The sequence below is a fragment of the Macaca nemestrina genome, chromosome 17, assembly GCF_043159975.1.
Source record: "Macaca nemestrina isolate mMacNem1 chromosome 17, mMacNem.hap1, whole genome shotgun sequence".
Lineage (NCBI taxonomy): Eukaryota > Metazoa > Chordata > Mammalia > Primates > Cercopithecidae > Macaca > Macaca nemestrina.
In genome coordinates, this window is record NC_092141.1 from 45,334,923 (window position 1) to 45,354,954 (window position 20,032).

At 51.9% G+C, this 20,032-nt stretch overlaps 3 protein-coding genes and 1 long non-coding RNA gene across 4 annotated transcripts in view; 2 read left to right on the forward strand and 2 right to left on the reverse strand.

Annotated features, from left to right (window-relative positions):
• The window catches only part of LOC139359577 (uncharacterized), a 43,634-nt gene extending 35,887 nt beyond the window's left edge, over positions 1–7,747 (forward strand). The window contains exon 4 of the long non-coding RNA XR_011615653.1: positions 7,373–7,747. This is a non-coding gene — a long non-coding RNA (uncharacterized lncRNA). The remainder of the gene's footprint in view (positions 1–7,372) is intronic.
• On the reverse strand, positions 2,750–6,982 carry LOC139359395 (TBC1 domain family member 3D-like). The gene is made up of 8 exons (XM_071082034.1): positions 6,974–6,982; positions 6,675–6,795; positions 6,201–6,359; positions 5,868–5,962; positions 5,462–5,527; positions 4,892–4,991; positions 4,369–4,521; positions 2,750–3,391 (listed from the first exon to the last, which is right to left on the reverse strand). The coding sequence occupies exons 1-8, from the start codon at positions 6,980–6,982 to the stop codon at positions 2,976–2,978; spliced, it is 1,119 nt and encodes a 372-aa protein (XP_070938135.1). The 3' UTR covers positions 2,750–2,975.
• Positions 7,748–8,462: 715 nt separating the features above from the next.
• Positions 8,463–11,074, reverse strand: LOC139359295 (TBC1 domain family member 3B-like). The gene is made up of 4 exons (XM_071081920.1): positions 11,019–11,074; positions 9,689–9,728; positions 9,136–9,216; positions 8,463–8,683 (listed from the first exon to the last, which is right to left on the reverse strand). Exons 1-4 carry the CDS (start codon positions 11,072–11,074, stop codon positions 8,483–8,485), a joined length of 378 nt encoding a protein of 125 aa, XP_070938021.1. The 3' UTR covers positions 8,463–8,482.
• A 4,661-nt stretch (positions 11,075–15,735) lies between these two features.
• The window catches only part of LOC139359296 (uncharacterized), a 38,989-nt gene continuing 34,692 nt past the window's right edge, over positions 15,736–20,032 (forward strand). The window contains exon 1 of the mRNA XM_071081921.1: positions 15,736–15,913. Coding sequence (XP_070938022.1) covers positions 15,736–15,913 — 178 coding nt within the window. The remainder of the gene's footprint in view (positions 15,914–20,032) is intronic.

The window sequence follows — 20,032 nt, forward strand, 5'->3', positions numbered from 1 at the left end:
GGACGGAAGTAGAAGTCTTCTGCTGTTTGGTCTTAACATTGATTTTCCCTCTTACTTCTCTTCTGTTTTTTGTGATTAGTTTTTAGCGCTGTATTTTAATCAGTTTAACAATGCAGCAGTTAGTATTGCATTTAAATTTAATTAATTACATTAAATTGCCTTAAATTGTCTTTTTGGCCATATCTCTTCCTATATAGATAAGTATTTATATTTATATAGTGGTTGCTGTAAGGATTGTAATTTTCTTATCAGTAAATTGAGTCTACTGAGTGTGTCCCTTTTTTGTTTTTTTTCTTTTTGAGACAGAGTCTTGCTGTGTTGCCCAGGCTGGACTGCAGTGGCAGTATCTTGGCTCACTGCAAGCTCCACCTCCCAGGTTCAAGCAGTCCTCCTGCCTCAGCCTCCTGCGTGGCTGGGACTACAGGCACACACCACTGCGCTCAGCTAATTTTTGTATTTTTAGTGGAGACATGGTTTCGCTGTATTGGCCAGGCTGCTCTGAAACTCCTGACCTCAAGTGATCTGCCCGCCTTGGCTATCCAAAGTGTTGGGATGACAGGCGTGAGCCGCCTCCCCCGGCCTGTGTGTACCACTGAACACGAAATGTAGAATGAAACCGTAGAGACGACTTTTACCTGTTGCTTCTCCAGTCTTTGTTATAGTTTTATCAGAAAGCTACACACATTCACAAACCAACCAGTGTTTTAATCTTTAATGTAAATGGTCATTTGCGTTGTAAATGAGTGGGAAGGCATTAACGTTTTATATGTTCATTATATATTCAGTGTGCCTACGTGTTTATCGCTCTTCATGTTTTTCTTCAGTCCTGAGCTTCCTTCTGGAATCATTTTCCTATTACCCAAGGAAAATTGTTTGGTGTTCCCTTTAATGGAAATCTTTTTAAAAATGTTTTCTGGCTTTATTTAGTTATCTAGTTTTTCGTTTGATAACTTCCCTTTTGTTTTTAAAATGTTCATTTCTTTCCCTTAGTTTTCTGTAGTTTTATTAACGTCCCTTGGTGTATATGTTTATTTACTCTGATTTATAGTGGTTCTTCAATCAGTGGCTTTGGGTTTTCTGTTCTGGAAAATTTTTAGGTATTATCAATATATAAAAGAATATTAATATTGATAGTGAATCTTGGTATACATTTAGTGAATAAAATTAATCTGTAGGAAACTCTTTATATTTTTAACACCTTTAGTTAGTTGGATTTTGGCCCCAATTATACATTTTGTGATGATGACTTTGTTTCTCACATTCTGCTGAATTCCTATCACCCATTTATTTATTTTCATTTTTATTTACTGGGAAACAGTAAAATTGAAGTAAGTCTGTTTTGTAACTCACTTAAAAACCTTCAGAAAAATATATTTCAGTACAACTTTGGGAATTCTTTAGATTTGGTCACTATTTGCTGTCACACAGGATCCTGGTGTTGGTACCATTTGATTGGGTGTTCCATATTTGTATCCATGTTCCTTTGAAGGGTCAGTACGTCTGATGTCCCGAGTGTCTATTTCTCATTCTGTTTAATGGTAGATATTCATACACTGAAGCTTTAAGGCTTATTTTTCTTTTAGTTTCTAATTTTAAATTATGATCTTTCCCTTGTTGAATGGGGCTATTTCTTTTTAAAATAAATACTACAAGGGTCCCCTGTCTTACAAAATGAGCAGCTTAGGCCTCTAATACTCTGGTCCTTGTATATGAATTACTTAAGAGTGTGTATCTGTATATCCTTTGATGCTGAATGCTTTGATTTATTTTAATGACTAGCAAAAATTTTGAGATTATAAAATTGAACATTTTTCTTCCTAGGTGTAATAAGCATATTGAAATGTTCATTTTCTAAATGAGAGATGATGTGTATAAAATTTCAAAAATGGACTTTGAAGAGTGTGCAAATAGAATTTTCTAATTGCTAATTATAGACATGATGTTATCCCATTTGGTAGTTGAGAAAAAATGTCTAACAATTTAATAAGATTGTATAATCTTTACATTTGCATGGAATTTGAATTTTTTATAGTGATTTTTATCTAGTTTACACCAGTTAGATGTGGCACCACCAACTTTTAAACACCTCAAATAACTCTCATCTTCATACTTAATTATGCAATGGTACAAGTGTTTTAAACAGAAATGTGAGATGCTCTTTAGTAATGCTTTGAAAAGTGCATGAGTCTAATACTGACATTTCCTTTAATGTTTTTATTTTTTTCTTTGTGTGCTCTATCAAATATAATGTGCAGGAATTTTTTCTTATTGAACTGCAGAGATAAATTTTTAGAAAACTGTATACCTTAATACTGATGGTATAAAAGTCTTCTTGCTTTCCCTAGTGGCATAAAATAACACTTCAAATATTTACCTTTCTATTCTTCACTGGTACAATCATGGCTCACTGCTTCCTGGAAGTCATGGGCTGCAGCAGTCCTCCTGCCTCAACTTCCTCACTAGGTGGGACCATAGACACATGCCACCAGGCCTGGCTAATTTCTTTGACTTTTCTCTAGAGACAGGGTTCACCTGTGTTTCCCAGCCTGGTCTCAGACTTCTAGACTCAAGTGAACCTGAACCTCCCGCTTTGACCTCTCAAATTGCTGCGATTACACGTATTAGTCACCACATCCGGTCTAAATTTCTTATGTGCCATGGTACTGCAAAACGCCATAATTCGGGGCAGCTGGATGGAAGGTGTAGGAGGACACTGTAGTGCCTTTTCAATATTTCTGTATATCTAAAATAATTTAAACAGAAAACATTTATTTTAAAACATGAAGGGGGTTATCCTTCCATAAGGGTAGAGTACAAAGGCAGGCTCATGGTGTTGTTGGAATTCAGAATGCTGGTGGCAGGACTGGGGGTGCTGGGAGGGGCTGGACATGGTTGACTTTGTGATCTGGGGACTAGTGTGTTCCATCCGTGAATGTCTTTCGAGGTGCACACTTTCTTAATAAATTTTCATAAGTTTAACAAAAAATAAAATGAGAATGTGAAGCTGGCTCGGGTTGTTCAGAAGGGACGCGGACGCAGCAGCTCTGTTCGAAATCATAATGGGGGAACCAAGGGCCCCCTATATCCAAGTCCGTCGGGAGCCGGGGCATCGAGTTCCACTCCAGGAATCTCCAGGAACCCTGAGGTCTTCCCTGAGCCGGGGCCGGGCTGGGCACACCCTGAGTGTCCACAGGGTAGGTGTCTTCCCAGACAGCTCCACCAGGACAGGATGTGGAAGAACGAGGTGCCCACGGTGGGGAAACTAACCAAATGGGCCGCTGGAACCGGGCTGGTGGGCCTGGAGGGGCCTGCCTGTCCCCCTTGCAGAGGGTCGTCCTGCCACTTGAAGCCAGCACAGGCCTAGGTGCCGAGAACCCTTGCTCCAGTTTGGCTGAAAGGAAAACAGTCGTGGTCAGTGTCTCCACTGAGCCCATGCAGGCCTTTCCCGGCCAGGCCCCACCTGCCTAGGTCTCTGGAGTCCTCAGGGTCTCTGTGTGGCCCCGTGGTCTGACACTGAGGACGCACCTGTAGTCTGCTGATCTCAGGGGAGAGGTGTGTGCCACCTGGCATGGGGAAGCTGTGGGGGGATGGCAGGTGGCTCCTGGGACTGCCCCCAGGGTCCAGACTGGCTGGGGGCTTCCTACCACACACCCTCGTCCCAGGACTATTGGGCCAGGGATACAGCCCCCAGTGAGAACTCAGGTGGGAAGGGACTTGGATGTCACCCAGCCCTTTGCCACCTCACATGGGGACCCATCTCCACAGTGGGTGATTGGACCCGGACATGGGTCACCCTCTGCCCTCCTGGGCTGCCCAGTCCATGCCAGGACTGAGCGTTCCCACATCTGGCTGAATTCTTGGCTCTAGCTCTCACCCGGGGTCCCGCTTGTGCCCTCTCCCTGAGTGCTCTGGGGTCAGGGACACCCGATTCCCTTGTCTCCCTGGCTCAAGGCTGGTTGTCCTGGCAACCTTGGAGGAGCCTGCAGCAGTGAGGGGCCTCTGCTGCTGTCTGAGGCTGTGGGTGCTTGCAGGGAGGGGTGGGGTTTCCCACAAATGGGTCTGGCTCATCTAGTGCCCTAGAGGGTCCTGTGATGGGGCGACAGAGACACTGTGGAATGTGGGAGGGGGCTTGTTGGAGGGTCATGCCCACATCCTCCTCCTGCGGGCACAACACATCCAGTACACACACACTGAGCGCCTGCCCTGAGGACCGGTGGGCCTCCTGTACTTTCTTAGAGTCCAGGAGGAAGAGGAGGAAGAAAAGGTGAAGAGGAAGGCCCAGGTAGTAGGGTTGCGGGTCTCGGGCACTCCCCCACTATTGACTGCCCCAGAGGGTGACATGGGAGGGGACATGGCACTGGAGCCCACCTGGGGGTGGCAGGTCCCCTTGCTTCCTTGTTAGTTTCTTCATAGAGGCCCTAAGATGCTTGAGCACAGAGTCATCATCCAACTCCCAGGTATAGAAGAACTGGTTCCGAAACCGTGCCCACAGGCCAGACCTGGATGTCTTCGTGAGGCGCTCTAGGGACAGGGTGGACATCAGGCCAGGAGAGTTCCCTGGGAGGGGGCACAGCTGATACCCTGTGACCACTTCAGTCTCCCACTGGGCCGTGCCAGAACCTTCTGTGGCCACCCCAGGGGTCCAGATGTGCACAGGAGACTGTGGCTGGGGGACAACCTGGGCAGGGAAGTGCTCAGGACACTCCTGACTTTCATCTGGGCCATGTGGGGGGCGGGCTCGGTGTCACTGTGCCTTGCCCAGCCCACCTGGTCAGACCTCCCTCTGGGCCAGAACAGAGGATCATGAGGACAGTGTGAGGAAGCTGCCCTCCGGTAAATCGGGGTCTGACCCCAGGGCTCCCCACGCCCCACTGGGCACACGGAGACTTACTCCTCTGAACTTTAAAGGCAATGCTTCTCATCGGCATCAACACCTGTTCTCCTTCCAGCAAATACACGTCCCACAGGCGCAGGATGAGCCCAAGAGAGATCTGTGGGGATAGCAGGTGTGGGAGACTGTAGCCCTTCCAGGCTGGGGCTGGTGGCTCGAGCTGAGCCCACTGGGGCTTCAGTCCCCAGAGTCAGTGATCTTCCCCATGAGGGTTTCCTGAGCCCTCCAGGATGCTGAGTCAGACAAGGTCTTGCAGCTCCTCATGGGGGGCACTCATTGGAGTGGGAGTGTGGCTCCTGGAGAGAGGGGCTTGCCCAGGGCTTGAGGCTTCCCTGATCCCTGCCAAGTTGGGTCCTGGCCCAGTCTGCCTGTAAGGCGGGGTCTGAGTCCCAGTTATTGCGCTGGGATGACCCCCCTTGGGCAGAGGGTTTTGTTTGGGTGTCCTGTGGGGACCCCCCTGTGGGCAGAGCCTCCTGTGGGCTGTGGGTGAGCCAGACCCCCGGGCTGGGGAAGCAGGGCACTGCAGGGCAAGGAGGGTCCCTGAGTCAGGGTCTCCCTATGCCTTCTTACCCCGTCATTCAACATCTGGAGAAGCCAGCCTAACGAGGAACTCTGCGTGAAAAGACCTTCCTTGTCCTGACGGGAGGAACAGAGGTGCTCAGGGCCCCCTGGGCTGCCCTAAAAACCTCCCTCTTCCAGGGCCTATGAAGACCCTTCCCCTAGTGCAGAACAATGGGCAGCGTCCTGGGCTCCCCACAACACCGTCCCCTTCCCACACTCCCGGTGGACACACTGCCCTTTTCCCTGCTCTGCGGGAGCTGGGCCCCCATCCCTGTGCCTCTGTCCTATAGACCAACTCCCGGCCCATGGAGAACCCGACATCCCAGTGGCTGGGACTCAGCCAGTCACCAGCGCCACGGGATGCAGGGCCTCTGGAGAAGAGCCCAAGCTTGCTCACCAGACGCCATAAACTCACCAGACGCCACATGGTCTTGGGTTGTGACGTGGGGACCACATGCTCCTGATGGTCTTGGAGCCCCTGGACTGTCCCGCCATTTGGGCTGTGGAATCCTGAGAAGGCCCCAGCCCATCAAGTAATCAGAGCCTTTCCCCAAGATGTGGAGCCATCAGCTGGAAGAGCTGGGCAGCTGGAGAGGCCCCCAAACCGCAAGGCCTTCCACCCTCCCATCTGATGACCCCACCATGCAGCCTTTGCCCTGGGGAGGTGGGTCAGGAACATCCCCTGGAGTCTGGCTGCAGGTTTCCCTAGAGGCCTCCTGGACCAGGGTGCAAAAAGGGCAAGCCTGACTTGTGGCCACCACATGGCGGCCAGAACAGGGCGGGTTCTGGGTTTCCTGGTCGTCTCCTGGAAGTGGGGTCGGGCCAGGGGACACAGGATGGGGAGATGCTGCCACCTGGGCTTGGTCGGCCCATTCGTGGGCACCAAGGGCAGCAGGAGCCTGGGCAGCTGGAGGGCAGGAGGACTCTCAGTGAGGGGAGAGTGAGCTGCACAGAATCAGAGCCAGAGGGCGTGGCAGCAGGACACAGAGGGTGGCCACGGGGAGGATGAGATGCCCTCCGCTGATGGGGATGAAAGGCGTCTGACTTGGGCTTTGGGGGTCAGCCGCGGACTCCTGTGGGACCCTCAGCAGAGACACCCTGAAGACTCCCAAGGAGCTGGCTACACAAAGAAGGTGCCTTGGCTGAAAGCCGAGATCACCTGGCCAGGGTGGCCGTCTCTGGGTCTGGCTGCATGAGGTCCCTTGGGCAGCTGTCCACCTACCTTGCAGGGAGTGCCTCTCACTGGCCAGCAGCTGCACCAGTGCCCAGAATGCATCCTCCTCAGGCAGATACAGGAGAAACAAGGCCGCGATGGGGCTCAGGTCCCTGCAGTAGCCCACCTCCTGCAAGAGCCAGAGTCACTGTGAAAGGACATCACCTGGGAGGACTGAGGTCACCTGGGAGGACTCATGTCATTGGAGAGGGCAGAGGTGACTGGGGAGGCTTCCTCTGAAGGAGAGGCTTCCTCAGGGTGCAAATTCATTTCATGACAAGAGCCAAGTCCATCAGGCACTTCAGCACCTTGTCCATACTAATCTTAAAAGAAGCGATGGCACCCCACCAGACACCCACTCCTGTGAATAGGGAAATACTGCCCGGGAACGTCACTGCCGGGAATACTCACCGGGTTATACTCCGAATATGCCAGGAGGATGTAGAATAGTTCCCGCTGCCTAGGAGACAGAGAAAGGAGGCTTTTGTTTGTTTTGTGCAGATGCCGTTGGTTTCACTTTGTCCACAAAGCCTAACAACGAATCCCATTTCAGGTTCAGATGATTCACCAGATAAGCAGTGAGCTTCTCAGGGCCTTTGAAGAAATATTTCAGTAAAATCCACATCTGTGACATGCAGATAGCCCAGTCGTACAGTGGCTTGCCTGATCCTTTTCACTCTGAATGATTTTCTTTATTTTTTTTTCAGTTTGCACACACACCAGTTCAGTCTTTGGATGTACAGTTCCTCCACGGTTCTAAACCAATGGGCAGAGTCTCCCGGCCACCGCTCCAGCCCCTCCTGGAGTGACTCCTTCATCTTCCAAGTCTCCAGGGTGGCCCCTATGCACCCAGCCTCTCCCCAGTCTGTCAACCCTTGGCCACCCAGACTACTTCTCAGTCCCTATGATTTGGTCTTTTCCAGAATGACCCAGGAAGGGGAATCCTACGTGGTAGCTTCTTGGGGCTGGATTCTTTCCCTCAGCAAAATGCATCTAGGATCCACCCACATTCATCCAGCCATCACTGGCTCGATCCCTTTTCTCACTGGGTCTTCCGTTTGGAGGGAGGACCGGTCTTGCTCTCCCCAGGACCCCTTATTGCCCCAGCATTTGGTGATGTCAGTGTTACCTCGGGAGGCTCTAGGGCCCTCTGTCCTGCCACCCTCCCGTGAGTCCTACCGTGGGTCCCCGTGGGTCCGGGAGAGCACCTTTCACCATTGTGCATGATTTTGTTTGCTGCCTTCTGTCTCCTCAGGATCCTCCTGGGTTCTGGCCCCACGTGTTCCAGTCTGGCCCAGGGCTTGGAACCAGGGAGGTGCTTGTTTCACGGTGCCAGCTGTTCCCTGGGCCAGGAGAGCTCTTGGCAGCTCTGTCATCCCTCCTAGGTGACCCTGGCTTCTGCTCTGGGGAATCTCCCATCCCTTTCGTTCACTCCATGTCTGCTGTGATCCTGTGGCTCCCATAGGCTTACTTGGCTCCGTATCGATCCCTGAAGAAGATGTGAGTCCTTAGTGTCTTGCTTATGTCCACGTTGATCTGGTGGATGTGTTCAGATGACCTCTTGCCCTTCTCCTTCATGACCTGTAGGGCAGGGCCAAAAGGAGGAAGCAGCCTCAGAACAGATGGAAGACTCCCGGCCCCAAATGGCAGTCGGCCCACAGTCAGCACTCCGGGAAGGAAGGAAAGCAGGAAGGTTTCCTTGTGCACAAAGCTGCTTTTTGGCTTGTTACTAAAGCCGGGGAGGGTCACCAGAGCTGAGTTTGTCTGTGGTGACTATGTCACCATCCATGCCCAGGATGTACATCTGACCATCCCACTCACCCCCCAGGCTGGGCTTGATGCTCCCTCCAGCTGGAGACCTGGGCCCCTGACACGGCCTGTCCTGTTTGTTGTGCTCTGGCTGAGCGTACCTTGTATGTTCTGGGGTTTTTCGACTTGACTTCCTGTATGTTCAGCAGGACTGACCACACTTGGCCCCGGATGTTCATGGGAATGCCCTTATATACTCGATCTATCAGCTGTGGGCAGAAAACAACCTGGTGTCACAGGCCACAGGGTGACCCCAGTGAGGACCAGAGCCCGAAGATTCTGGAAATGGTTGGTTTTGACGCTGTGATTCCTCGTTAGAGGTGACATTAAGCTGGGACACAGTCTCCCTTCCCAGGATTGAAAAAGTGGATGGACACTCAGAGTCGGGACTCTGATCTGAACATTTTCCTTCCTTTGGGTCACCAGGGCATCTCTAGCCTTGAGCTCCGGGTGGTCCCAGCCTTAGATTCAGATTCCCTCCCAGCAAGGTGATGCTTGCACAAATTGGCAGGCAAACCACCGACCAGGTCCACAGTCCTCTGGGTGAGGACAGTGTGCCACCCGCCCACTGAGAGACTGATGGCGCCAGGCCACAGCCATGGGTGCCTGTCCCCTGTCTCTGCAGAGAGTGGTTCTGGGGGCCTCTCCCTCCACACATTACTTTTTTACTGTTCTTGTATGTCTCCCATTGTCCCAGCATTTCCATCCACTTGCTCTTTCGTGTTATCTCCCGTCGCATTTGCTGTCAAATGAAGAATGTTGGCGTTAGGGGAGCTGCCAGGCTTCCCAGAGCCGCCCATGAATGCTGGGTCTTGGGCTCTGGAGCCCTGGTGGACCCAGCTGGAGGGAACCAGGGAAGGATAGACCCTAAGGGCTGAGAGCCTTTGTGCAAATGAGCGCCAATGGGCTGGCTTTGGGACCCCGGGACGTGCCATCCTCAGGCCAGAGACACACCAGTCTTAGGTCAGGTCCCAGCCTCTGGGTGGGGTCCTGGCCACCCCCAGGCCACAACTGTGGTTCTCACTTTGGAATGTTATCAAACTGCCCAAGTTACCGCAACTTGGGGTCAGATCCAGCAGGGACTGCTGCCCCTCCCAGTGAGAGCATGTTGCCCTCACCGGCCACCGCCCCGGCCAGCTGCCTCCTCTGCCTCACCGACCACCCGTCCAGTCCCCACCCCCCTGAACCAGCCCCTCCATGCATCAAGTTCTTACCTTCACCTCCCGAGCAGTGGCAGGAGGCAGCTCTGTCTCACTGTAAGGCAACCCAGGCAGAACTGAGGACCTGCACAGGGCCTGGAGCTGCCCCAGACTGGGAGCCAACCCCAGAAAGGACAGGCTCTGTCCCTATCCAGCTCAGGGCTCAGCCCAGGAGAAGACACAGGGAAGGGAGGACAAGGGCCTTCCTGTGGGGCTGACTCCCAAGAGGGGCAGGAGCTGGGAGGAGAAGGAGTGCGGGGCCAGTCTGGGCGGGGTTACGGGGGCCCCTGGCATGGGGGGCGGTCAGGCTGCACAATGGAGCTGCCTGTCCTGGACTGGAGGTGGTGCTTTCCGCTGGAGCTGAGAAAGGTCAGGCCTGATGTGGGATGGGGGCCGCCCAGGGTGGGCGACAGGGCCCTCACAGGAGTCCCTCAGGGGGTGACTGCTTCACCCCACCGGGATCAAGGGAGCCTGCCCTGAGACCTGCCCGGTGTACTCCTGGTGTACCAGGGGCCCATCCCACTTGACAGCCCCAAGGCCCTTGCAAGTTCTGACCTCCCAGCCTCCACCTGCCTCTCTCTGCACCTGACCCACACACCCTGCGTTTTAGAAGTGGCACCGCTCATCAGCTCCCTCCCACCCTACTTCCCCCGGGATCCTCTGTCTCTTCATCCTGTGATCCCTAAGGGATGGTCTCCTGGCTGGGCTCCTCTTACCTGGCCCCAGATCCCTTCCCAGCACCAGACCCAGGGTCTCTAGCCACAAGCCCTGCTGCCTCCCTGGCCTTAACATGAGATGCTCAGAATGGGACACTGCCCGTCTTCTCCCCCATTCCCCTAGGGCCACAGCCCCCACTGTCTCCATGCCTTTCCATCTTCCCGATGGGGGCAGTGAGGGCTGTAGCTCTAGGGAAATGAGGGAGGACAGGGGCAGGTGGTCCCTCAGAGACCTGCTGGACAACAGCCCTGAGGCTAGGCCAGGCGTCCCCTCACCCTGTGGCCACAACACATGGATCTCACTGGGGTTGTCTCCAAGTAGACATGGCCAGACCCTCAGGCTGCCACGCTCCTCTTGTGCTGACTTGTGGACAGAACTGCTGAGAGTCCAGGGGCCTGACCTAGCCCAGTCTCCATTCCCACCCGCTCCCTAGATGGGCCCCGCACCTCTGGCCTAACAGCAACCTCAGGCTGGACCTGCAGGGGAGCCAGGGAGGAGTTCTGACCCTGGAAAGGAGGTTGACCTGACCTGGTGAGACAGTCCTGCCTCAGAAAGGCCTTTCTGAAAGCAAACCCATCCCTGAGCTGAGACAGGTGCTTCAGGGGTGAGGGGAGCACAGAGGACTCACTGCAGAATCCCGAAGCGATCAGTGCTGCTGTAGATTCCAACAGGCTCAGGCCCCATGTCGTCTGGCAGCCCAGCTCGGTGTCCCTGCAACCCAGAGGGAGGCTTGGTGAGGGGTCCAAGGTAAAGAGTGCAGGGGCCTGGAGGTAGTGGCCACTCGTGCCCACCCTGTGCTCCTAGGGAGCCCAGGACCCTTTGACCAGGGTGCACTGGAAGAGGCCTTCCTCCAAGGAGCAGACCGACCTGTACCTTCTCATAGTTCATAATGATGTTCTCTCGCTCCTGTGCCCGCAAACTATCTGCATCCTCTGCGATTTCCATCCTGTGAGCCAAAAATCATCTAAAAGTTACATTGTACTTGAGAGCCTCAGAGAAAACCTGAACCGCTCCCATCGGGCTCCCAGATGCTGGCTGGCTGCGTAACCCCCATTCCGCACCATCCTCAGGTAAAAAAGGGCCAGACTCAGTGGCCCACACCTGCATGAGTCTCTGGAGTCTCCAGTCCCAAGCAGGGGTGGGCATCATCCCAAGGACTTGAGGACAGTGAGACCTGGACAGAGAGTCCAGTTGTCCCCAAATGCCATGAAATGGGGATACACCTGCCCTAGCAGGTTGAATAGTGTCCACCTGCCAAGGGTGAAGGGCCGATGATGGGCTATTCCAGGGATGTGGAGGCAGACTGGGTGCAGCGATCAGAGGTCTCTGTACAGTCGGCCTCCTGAGATGCTCAGGGACCACAGAGATGCCCAGTTTCCTACAGGGATCAAAATATCTACTGACTGCTCTGTTCTTCTCCGCTCATCACTTTGGCTCCCGTGGCCCTTCAGTCTGAACAGAGAAGCCACTTTAGGAATAATGCCAGTTGAGCAGGAGGGTGTTCGGTTTGGGGGATGAAAATGATCTATTGTGCTAGGGGAAACCCTCACTCGGGGAGGGACTGGACTCCACCATTCTGAGCTGTCCCTACAGGAGGGGGCTTCATTTTCCCATGTCACTGAGGAAGGACAGTGGGTCCTTGGTCCTGGAGAACACCTGGATGGACCGTCCCTCCTGGGACCACTTGGGGCAAAAGGAGGGCGAGGCCTCAAGAGGACCAGACAGAGCAAGAAATACGTGGAGAGAACCCCAGTGCCTGGACCCCTTTGAACAGAAGGGAAGATGGTCTCCCCCCAGCCAGCCCTCCAGGGCTCCTTCATTTTCCACAGTTACCCAAGGGCAGAAGGTTCCCCAGGACAAGGGACCTTGTGTGTTCAGTGGGGCCCACAGCCACCATCAGGACCCAACTTAGAGCACAGAGGTGTTCTGAGGACCCTCCTATCTACCACACCTACAGTGGATCCATCCCAGTGACTCTGCCAGGACCAGGCTCTGCCCCATCGGGATGGGAAAACTGGGAAGGCTTGGGACCTAGGGCAGGGTGGTCACAAGTTTCAGGCCTGAATTCCAGCACAGTACACAGCAAGGGTGAGAGCAAAACCCAGGTTCATGTCTGGATTCCCAGGCCGGTTACCGCCTCTCTGACCCCAGACATCTCACCAGTCGAATAGGTACACTAGGGAATGGCACTCACTCTATGAAGCCACCATGAGGACGAAAGAGCCAATCGTCTACACTGGCAGTGTAGAACGGGCACCCGGTGAGTGCTCAGGGATGACCCTCCTCGGTAGCTGCCTAGAGGCCAACACCGCCCACAGCATAGCCACTGTCCCCAAGTCAGCCTGGAGGGAAGACAGCAGGTCACACTCACCTGATTCTGATGAATCAGCTGACCTGCGTTATGCCTATCAGGTAGGCAAACCTTCGAGTCCACAAAACTGTTCCCAGATACCACTGTGCGTGTGTAGCTGATACCACTGTGCACGTGTAACTGCCGTAGAACACAGAGGCAGGCCTGAGAGCGGATTGGTGCTAAGCACCAGTGACACTCTGAGGTCATGGCACGCATCACAGTGGGGCCTTGCCCGGGTCAGCAGGGCCCAGAGACGGGGTCCTCCGCTGCCTGAGGCGGCCACATGCCTGCCTGCAATGTGTTTGTGTGCACGCGTGCACAAGTGTACATGGGTAAACACATCTGTACACGTGTGTGTGCCTTCTCTGGCCAGGCCTGGCTGCCCCACTCGTGTGCACCCAGTTCCTCATCACTGTCATCCTCGAGGTCCAGGACCAGTATCAGAGCATCCACGGGTGTTCACTAACCTCAGCCCTCCTCGCCCAGGGTTGTCCTGGATACACATAAGGGTGGAGGGAAGTGACCACTACTGTTGAATCTCAGAATACAAATGCTAATACTATTACCTAATGGTCTTTTGCGTGTCTCTAATGGTATCTCTTTTTTAATTTCTGATATTTTAACTGAGTATTTCTCTCCATGACCCTTGAATGTTCTAGCTAGAGGATCCTGTGGGGAAAGTGCGAGGCACACAGTAGGGCCTCACTCTATTCTAGACATGTTATCTAAAATCTGGTTGATCTGTCCTTCCTGCCAGGGCCTAGGGGATGCCAAATTCCAGGCTTCAGAAAGAGCTTGGGATAAAATGAAGCTTCAAGGGGTGGACTTTGACCGGGGCTGAGTCTGCCTGTGCCATACAAATGGAGTCTCAAGTCCCGAGATAGGGAGTCCAGATGCCTCAATGCAGGGACCTCTGATTGACACCTGCTCCCCTGTACTCATTAGCAACCTCACCCACCCTACTCTCAAAGCACACTTGGCCGTCATAACCGGGAGCTCTGCATCTGTGGATTCAGCAACAGCAGATGGAAAATATTCAGAAAATAAATTGGATGCTTATGTCTCTACTGAACATGTGCAGACTTTGTTCTTGTCATCATTCCCTAAAGAATACAGTATCACAACCGTTTATGTAGCATCTGCATTGTGTTACAGATCATAAATAATCTAGTAATGGTCTAACGTCTATGGGAGGATGTGCATAGCTTATATGTAAATACTAGGCCATGTTATATCAGAGATTTGAGCATCCATGGATTTTGGCATCCCCGGGACCCTAAAACTAATCCTCCATGGATACCAAAGGATGACTGTATAAACTCACTCACGAAGTCTTCTTATTGGAGGAAGGACCCAGGTCAGTACAGACAGGGATATCGTCCTTGGACTACTGTCCATCTGTTCATCCATTTATCCAGTGGCACTACCCTCTAGGACTGTCCCAGTGACAGCCCTAGCAAGTGGAGACATTAAAAAAGACTGACTCACGTTGTCCAGCTTTGAGGTCATGGAAGAAGTTGCACCAGTGTGAGAATAGGGGGTCAGTTTCCTCCAGGATCCAAAGAGCATATCAGGGCCCCTCGGGGTGGGGAAAGGAGCGCGGCCTCTCCAGCAGCCACACGGGCTGCAGTGGGATGGGGCTGGGGCTGGCCATGTGGATCACCTGGGCCTCGTGAGGGCAAAAGAAAGACCAGGGGGTAGAACAGGAGCATGGGGCAGCTGGATGCCTAAGGAGAAGGCACCTCAGGGAAGGGGTACTAGTTTGTTTTCACACTTCTGTAAATACTTGAGACTGGGTAATTTATAAAGGAAAGAGGTTTAATTGACCTGCACTTCAGGGAACTTACAATCATGGCAGAAGGTAAAGGGGAAACAGGCACCTTCTTCACAAGGCGGCAGGAGGGAGTGAGTGGAGAACGAGAATGTGCCACGCTTTGAAACCATCAGCTCTCCTGAGAACTGCCTCACTCTCAGGGGAGCAGCACGGGGGAAACTGTCCCCAGATTTAATCCCCTCCCACCAGGTTCCTCCCTTGACACAGGAGGATTACAATTCCAGATAAGTGTTGGGTGGGGACACAGAGCCAAACCTATCCGGGTCTCAGCCTGTCTTGCAGCTCCCCGGGGCTGAGGCTGAGTACAGATCTGCTGGCCCTGCCCTGCAGCACCGGGGGCTCTGCCTGTGCGCCCCCATCTGCTGCTTCCTGGGGTGGTGGCTGCTTCCTCAAGAGGAGGTTGGATCTGCTCTCCTGGCCACCCCTCTCCAGGACCTTGTGGAGCCCTGGCCACGTCCTCCCAGGGTAAGGGCAGGAAACTGGGCTCCTTGCCCTTCTTGTTGCTTGGGTGACAATCCTGGGGTCATTCGTAGTCCCCATCACTCTTCCTCCTTCTAAATGGAGAACATTTTGGCAAATCTTCCCGGCAGAGGCCGGGGGCTCATCCCTGCTATTTGCTGTAGCTTGGTAAAGCCAGGTGAAGACATCTGGACAAGCAGATAGTAGAGTGGCCCCCAGGAAGGGTGGGGCGAGGGTGCTGGCCTTTGGGCTTGCCTGGACCAGGCTGGGAGGGGGCAAGGTTACTAGGAAGCAGGGTTGTGAGGGCTAAAATCAGGAGGCGGGAATAATGCTGGTGGAGGATGGGGGTGTGTCGTGGCTTGGGGTGGGGCATGAGAGCCAAGGTTTGTCAGCACACAGAGGGGTGGCTGACTCATGGACTAGAGGCTGTGGAACCCAGTGGTTGCCCTTAGTTCCTGGATCCTGGGAGACCTCTGGAGCCTGGGTCTGGGGCAGCCTAGGGGTGGAGGTGGTGGGAGACAGGGGTAGGGGTGGGAGAGGCCTTGCATGGTAGGGTGAAGGGTAGGAAACCAGCCAGGGGCCAGTTTGCATTGGCGGTTCCCATCTCCACTCCCAACCCCAAGCCCACCCCTACCCCCACCCTGCTGCAGAGACCGGCCTGGGCTGGTGTCCTCTGCTTTGGCCTCAGCAGATGGCACGATGGAAGCTGGCAGCCCCATGGGTGTGCCACTCAAGCCAGCTGTGACTTGCAGTTTCTGCTTCCTGGAGTGTGGGGCGCCCACCCAGGAGAGCACGGGCACACCCCACACCCCTCATTTTGAGGATGCTGGGAGGTGGGGGACCAAGGGCCTGCAGCCCTGTGCTTGCGCTGTGACGGGTAGCCTAGGAGTCCTGTGTCCGCCCATCCACGTGGGGCCCCAGGAGCCTGAACAGTGGCAGGCAGAGAGATGAGAAGGGAGAGAGAAGTGGAAAAGAAGGAGAGAGAAAGAGAGATGGGAAGAAGGGAGTGAGAGAGAGAGAGGAAGAGAGATAGGGAGAGAGACAGAGGAGGTTGAGAAGAAAAGGAACAAGAGAGATAGGGAGAGAGACACAAAAGGCAAAGAGAGAGACAGGGAAAGACGAGCATGAGTAGGGGGTCAGGTCACTGTTGATCTCAGTTCCCAGTGAAAACTGGAGCTCGCCGTCACCTCACTGCGCATGCAATGAAGTCTTCTGCCTGCTGCTTATAGCCCGAGAACCCCTTCTCTGGGAGAGTCAAATCTTTGACCCTTGCCCTTTCTCACTGGAGTTTGCTTGTGTCTTCTGATGAACTGCGATGTCTCACCTATCGCCTTCCTGGGCTCAAGGATCCATGAAAAGCCGACACCTCTTTTAGGGAGGCTGTGCAGTGCCTTCATCTCACAAGGCTCCCCATGAAGCTTGCGAACTTGGCTTGAGCCCTAAGCAGCCGAGTATGTGCCGGGCCTCTGCTTCTGTCTTTCAGTAAGAGGGAGAACCAAGAAAGACACTGAAGCATGGTCTGCAGAGAAGGCACTTGTGCAAACACCAGGAGAATGAGGGGCCTGAGTTGTCTTCATTTCTCCTAAAAACACGCGTTCCCTCCCTGGCCACCCTAGTGAGGGCATGAAGCACAGCGTGCGTGTGTGTCTGTGTGTGTGTGTGTCTGTGTGTGTATGTGCATCGTGTGCATGCAGATATATGCATGTGTATGTATGTTCGTGTGTGTGTGCAGGTATGTACATGTGAATATACTTATGTATGTGCATCTGTGTCTGTGCGTGCATGTGTGTGCCTGTGTGTGCGTGTGTGTGTGCAGGTATGTACATGTGAATGTACTTATGTATGTACATCTGTGTGTGTGTGCATGTGTGTGTGCAGGTATGTACATGTGAATGCATTTATGTATGTGCATCTGTGTGCATGTGTGTGGGGGGGCACGTGTGTGTGTGTTCCAGGGCTTTACAGTGGACAGGATGTGGGAGGACAGCTGCAGCTCCAAGCAGCAAGTCTTTCTGATAGAATGGTTAAGATTCCCTGGACCACAGAAAGAGTGTTTTCATTTGCACCCATTTTTATTAGTATTTAAACCTGTATTTTTTGAGCATGTAAAGCTTAAGTTGCTTAACTATTCTTACAAACATTTAAATCATTGGTCCCGAAACTTTTTGGCACCAGAGACCAGTTATCTTGAAGACAACTCTTCCACGGACCTGGGAGAAGGGGAAGGGATAATGCGGAGGTGATTCAAGCCCATTATATTTATTATGTGCTTTATTTCTATTATTATTTCACTGTAATATATAATGAAATAATTACACGACTCACCATAATATAGAATCAGTGGGAGCCCTGAGCTTGTTTTCCTTTAACTACATGCTCCCATCTGGAGGTGATGGGAGACAATCACAGATCATCAGGCATTAGGTTCTCATAAGGAGCACGCAGTCTAGATCTCTGGCATGAGCAGTTCACAGTAGGGTTCATGCTCCTATGAGAATATAACGGCACTGATCATCTCACACAAGGCAGAGCTCATGGGGTAATGCGAGGGATGGGAAGCAGCTGTTTCTACAGATGAAGCTTTGATCACTGGCTGACTGCTCACCTCCTGCTATGTAGCCTGGTTCCTAACAGGTCAGGACCCCTGATTTACCCAGCAAGATACACACGTTTTTATGTCAGTTGAAATTATTCATCCTGCACCACCCAAAATTATCTTGCATACCTACACCCACCCGAGGGTCCCATAGTGCACATTGGAAGCTGTAGACAGTAAGCCTGGAGCTCTGTTGCACGTTCCATCCCTTCACCATCTGTGGGCTAACAGGCTGCGTTAGTTTCCTAGGGCTGTTTTACAGGACCACAGACTGGGCACTCTCAACAACAGAATCTTATTGTCTCACAGTCCTGGAGGCCATGAGTCCGAGATCAAGCAGGATGGGTCCCTCTAAGGCTGTGCAGGAAGGCTCTGTTCCAGGCCTGTCTCTTGGCGTGTGGGTGGCCGTCTTCTCCCTGTGACTTTTGGTTAAGGGTGACTCTTGTGAGGGCTCAGAAGAGGAGAGCTGGACAGAATGTCGGTAGCATATGAAGGGGTTCGTGTGTAGTGTCTCATGCCTGGAATCTTAGCACTTTGGGAGGCCAAGATGGGAGGATCGCTTGAGGATGAGGCTTCAAGACCAACCTGGCCAACATAGGGAGACTCAGTCTCTTAAAAAAATAAAAATATGGAAGGGAAAAATCATTCAGATGAAGTCTCAGATGGCAATGAAGAACATGTTATTGGAAACTGGAGGAAAGGTGATGCTTGTCATAAAGTGACAAAGAACTTGGCTGCATTGTGCTCCTAGTGTTTTCTGGAAGGCAGAGCTTGCGAACGGTGAACCTGAAATTTGGCAGAAGAAATATCTAAGCAAAGTATTGAAGGAGTACCTTCATTCTCTTGAATGTTTCTAGGAAAATGAAAGAAAAGAGGAATGATTTAGAGACAGAACTTATAATCAAAAGGGAAGCAGAACTTAAACATTTGGGAAATTTTTAGCCTTCTCAGCCTGTCCATATTGAACAGATAAGAAAGTGTGTTTGGGAGAGAACACGAGGGTGTGGGTCAGGAGGCCTGCATGGATCAGGGCTGTGCTCTTCACCAGGACAATGGAAGAGAAACCCTGAAGGCAGTTTGTAGATCGCTCAGGCTGCACTCTCATCACAGGCCCATGGTGCCAGGGCACTGACAGCAGTACGGTTTCCAAGAAAGGCCCTGGGGCGCCCTGAGGACCTTGGGACTTGCTGCCCAGCACTCCCTGACATCACTGGTCCCCACGTTCTGGTGTGGCACTCCTTGACTCCTCCATGTGTTGCTTAATGGGCTCCTGTCCAGGGGAGAAGTGATGTCACCCCTCCAGGGGACACAGGCAGAAAACTCTTTGGCAGCTTCCATGTGGTGCTAATTCTGCAGGTGTACAGATTTTGCTTTTCCCTTAAAGAAATGGTGGAGTCAATGAAGAAAGTAGCAGGGATGGATGTGGAGCTGACAGCTGAAGAAAGACACCTCCTCTCTGTTACATGTAAGAATGTGATTGGAGCTTGAAGAGCCTCCTGGAGAAGAATCAGCAGCCTTGAACAGAAAGAAGGAAACAAGGGAAGAGAAGACAAGCTAAAAATGATTCGGAAATACCGGCAAATGGTGAGACTGTTGTACAATAGTCCCCCCTTATCCGCAGTTTTAGTTACCAGTGGTACAGTACAATAAGATATTTTGAGAGAAAAAGAGACTACGTTCATATAACTTCTATTAGAGTACGTTATAATTGTTCTGGTATTCATCTTTCACTGAGCCTAATTTATAAATTAAACTTTACCATGAGTATGTATGTATAGAACAGAATATAGTATATATTAGGTTTGCTATTATCCATGGTTTCAGCATATTTACTCTGGATCTCCGAATGGATCCCTCTCAGGTAAAAGGGAACTATTGTATTTTCAAGAAAAATGATGAGTGTTTTTGGTTAAATTTGTCTCGTTCTTTTTTTATTGAAAGACTCAAGTTTCTTTAATCCAATGTCATAGTTTTTAATCTTTGGGTTTTATGCAACAGAAAATTATCTGGGGGAAGGAGGTTGTTGTTTCCTGAATATGTCCTAATTTTTGCCTTTTATTTTTATGGTTCTAGAAAATGTCTCTGAAAAGGGAGGCTTGTTTGAGTGTCTGGCTTAGTTCTCAGGCTTATGTCTGTTAGTAATTTGGCCATAGTCGTTGGCATTTGAGGTCACAGTCTAGTACTCAGATGACTGTATATATAGAACACATTTTACATCTTGGTAGATTTTTGTCTTTTGCTCACGTGGATTAGGCTATAGAATATTTCAGGGCAGAGATGAGTAACTTTTTCTCCTGGAAGCTGCAGTAGTGGGCAAAAAAGTGAGACCCTGTCTCTAAAAGTAAAGTTGTAAGCTGGGATTGATGTTACCATTACCATGAAATATGTTGGGTGAAAGAA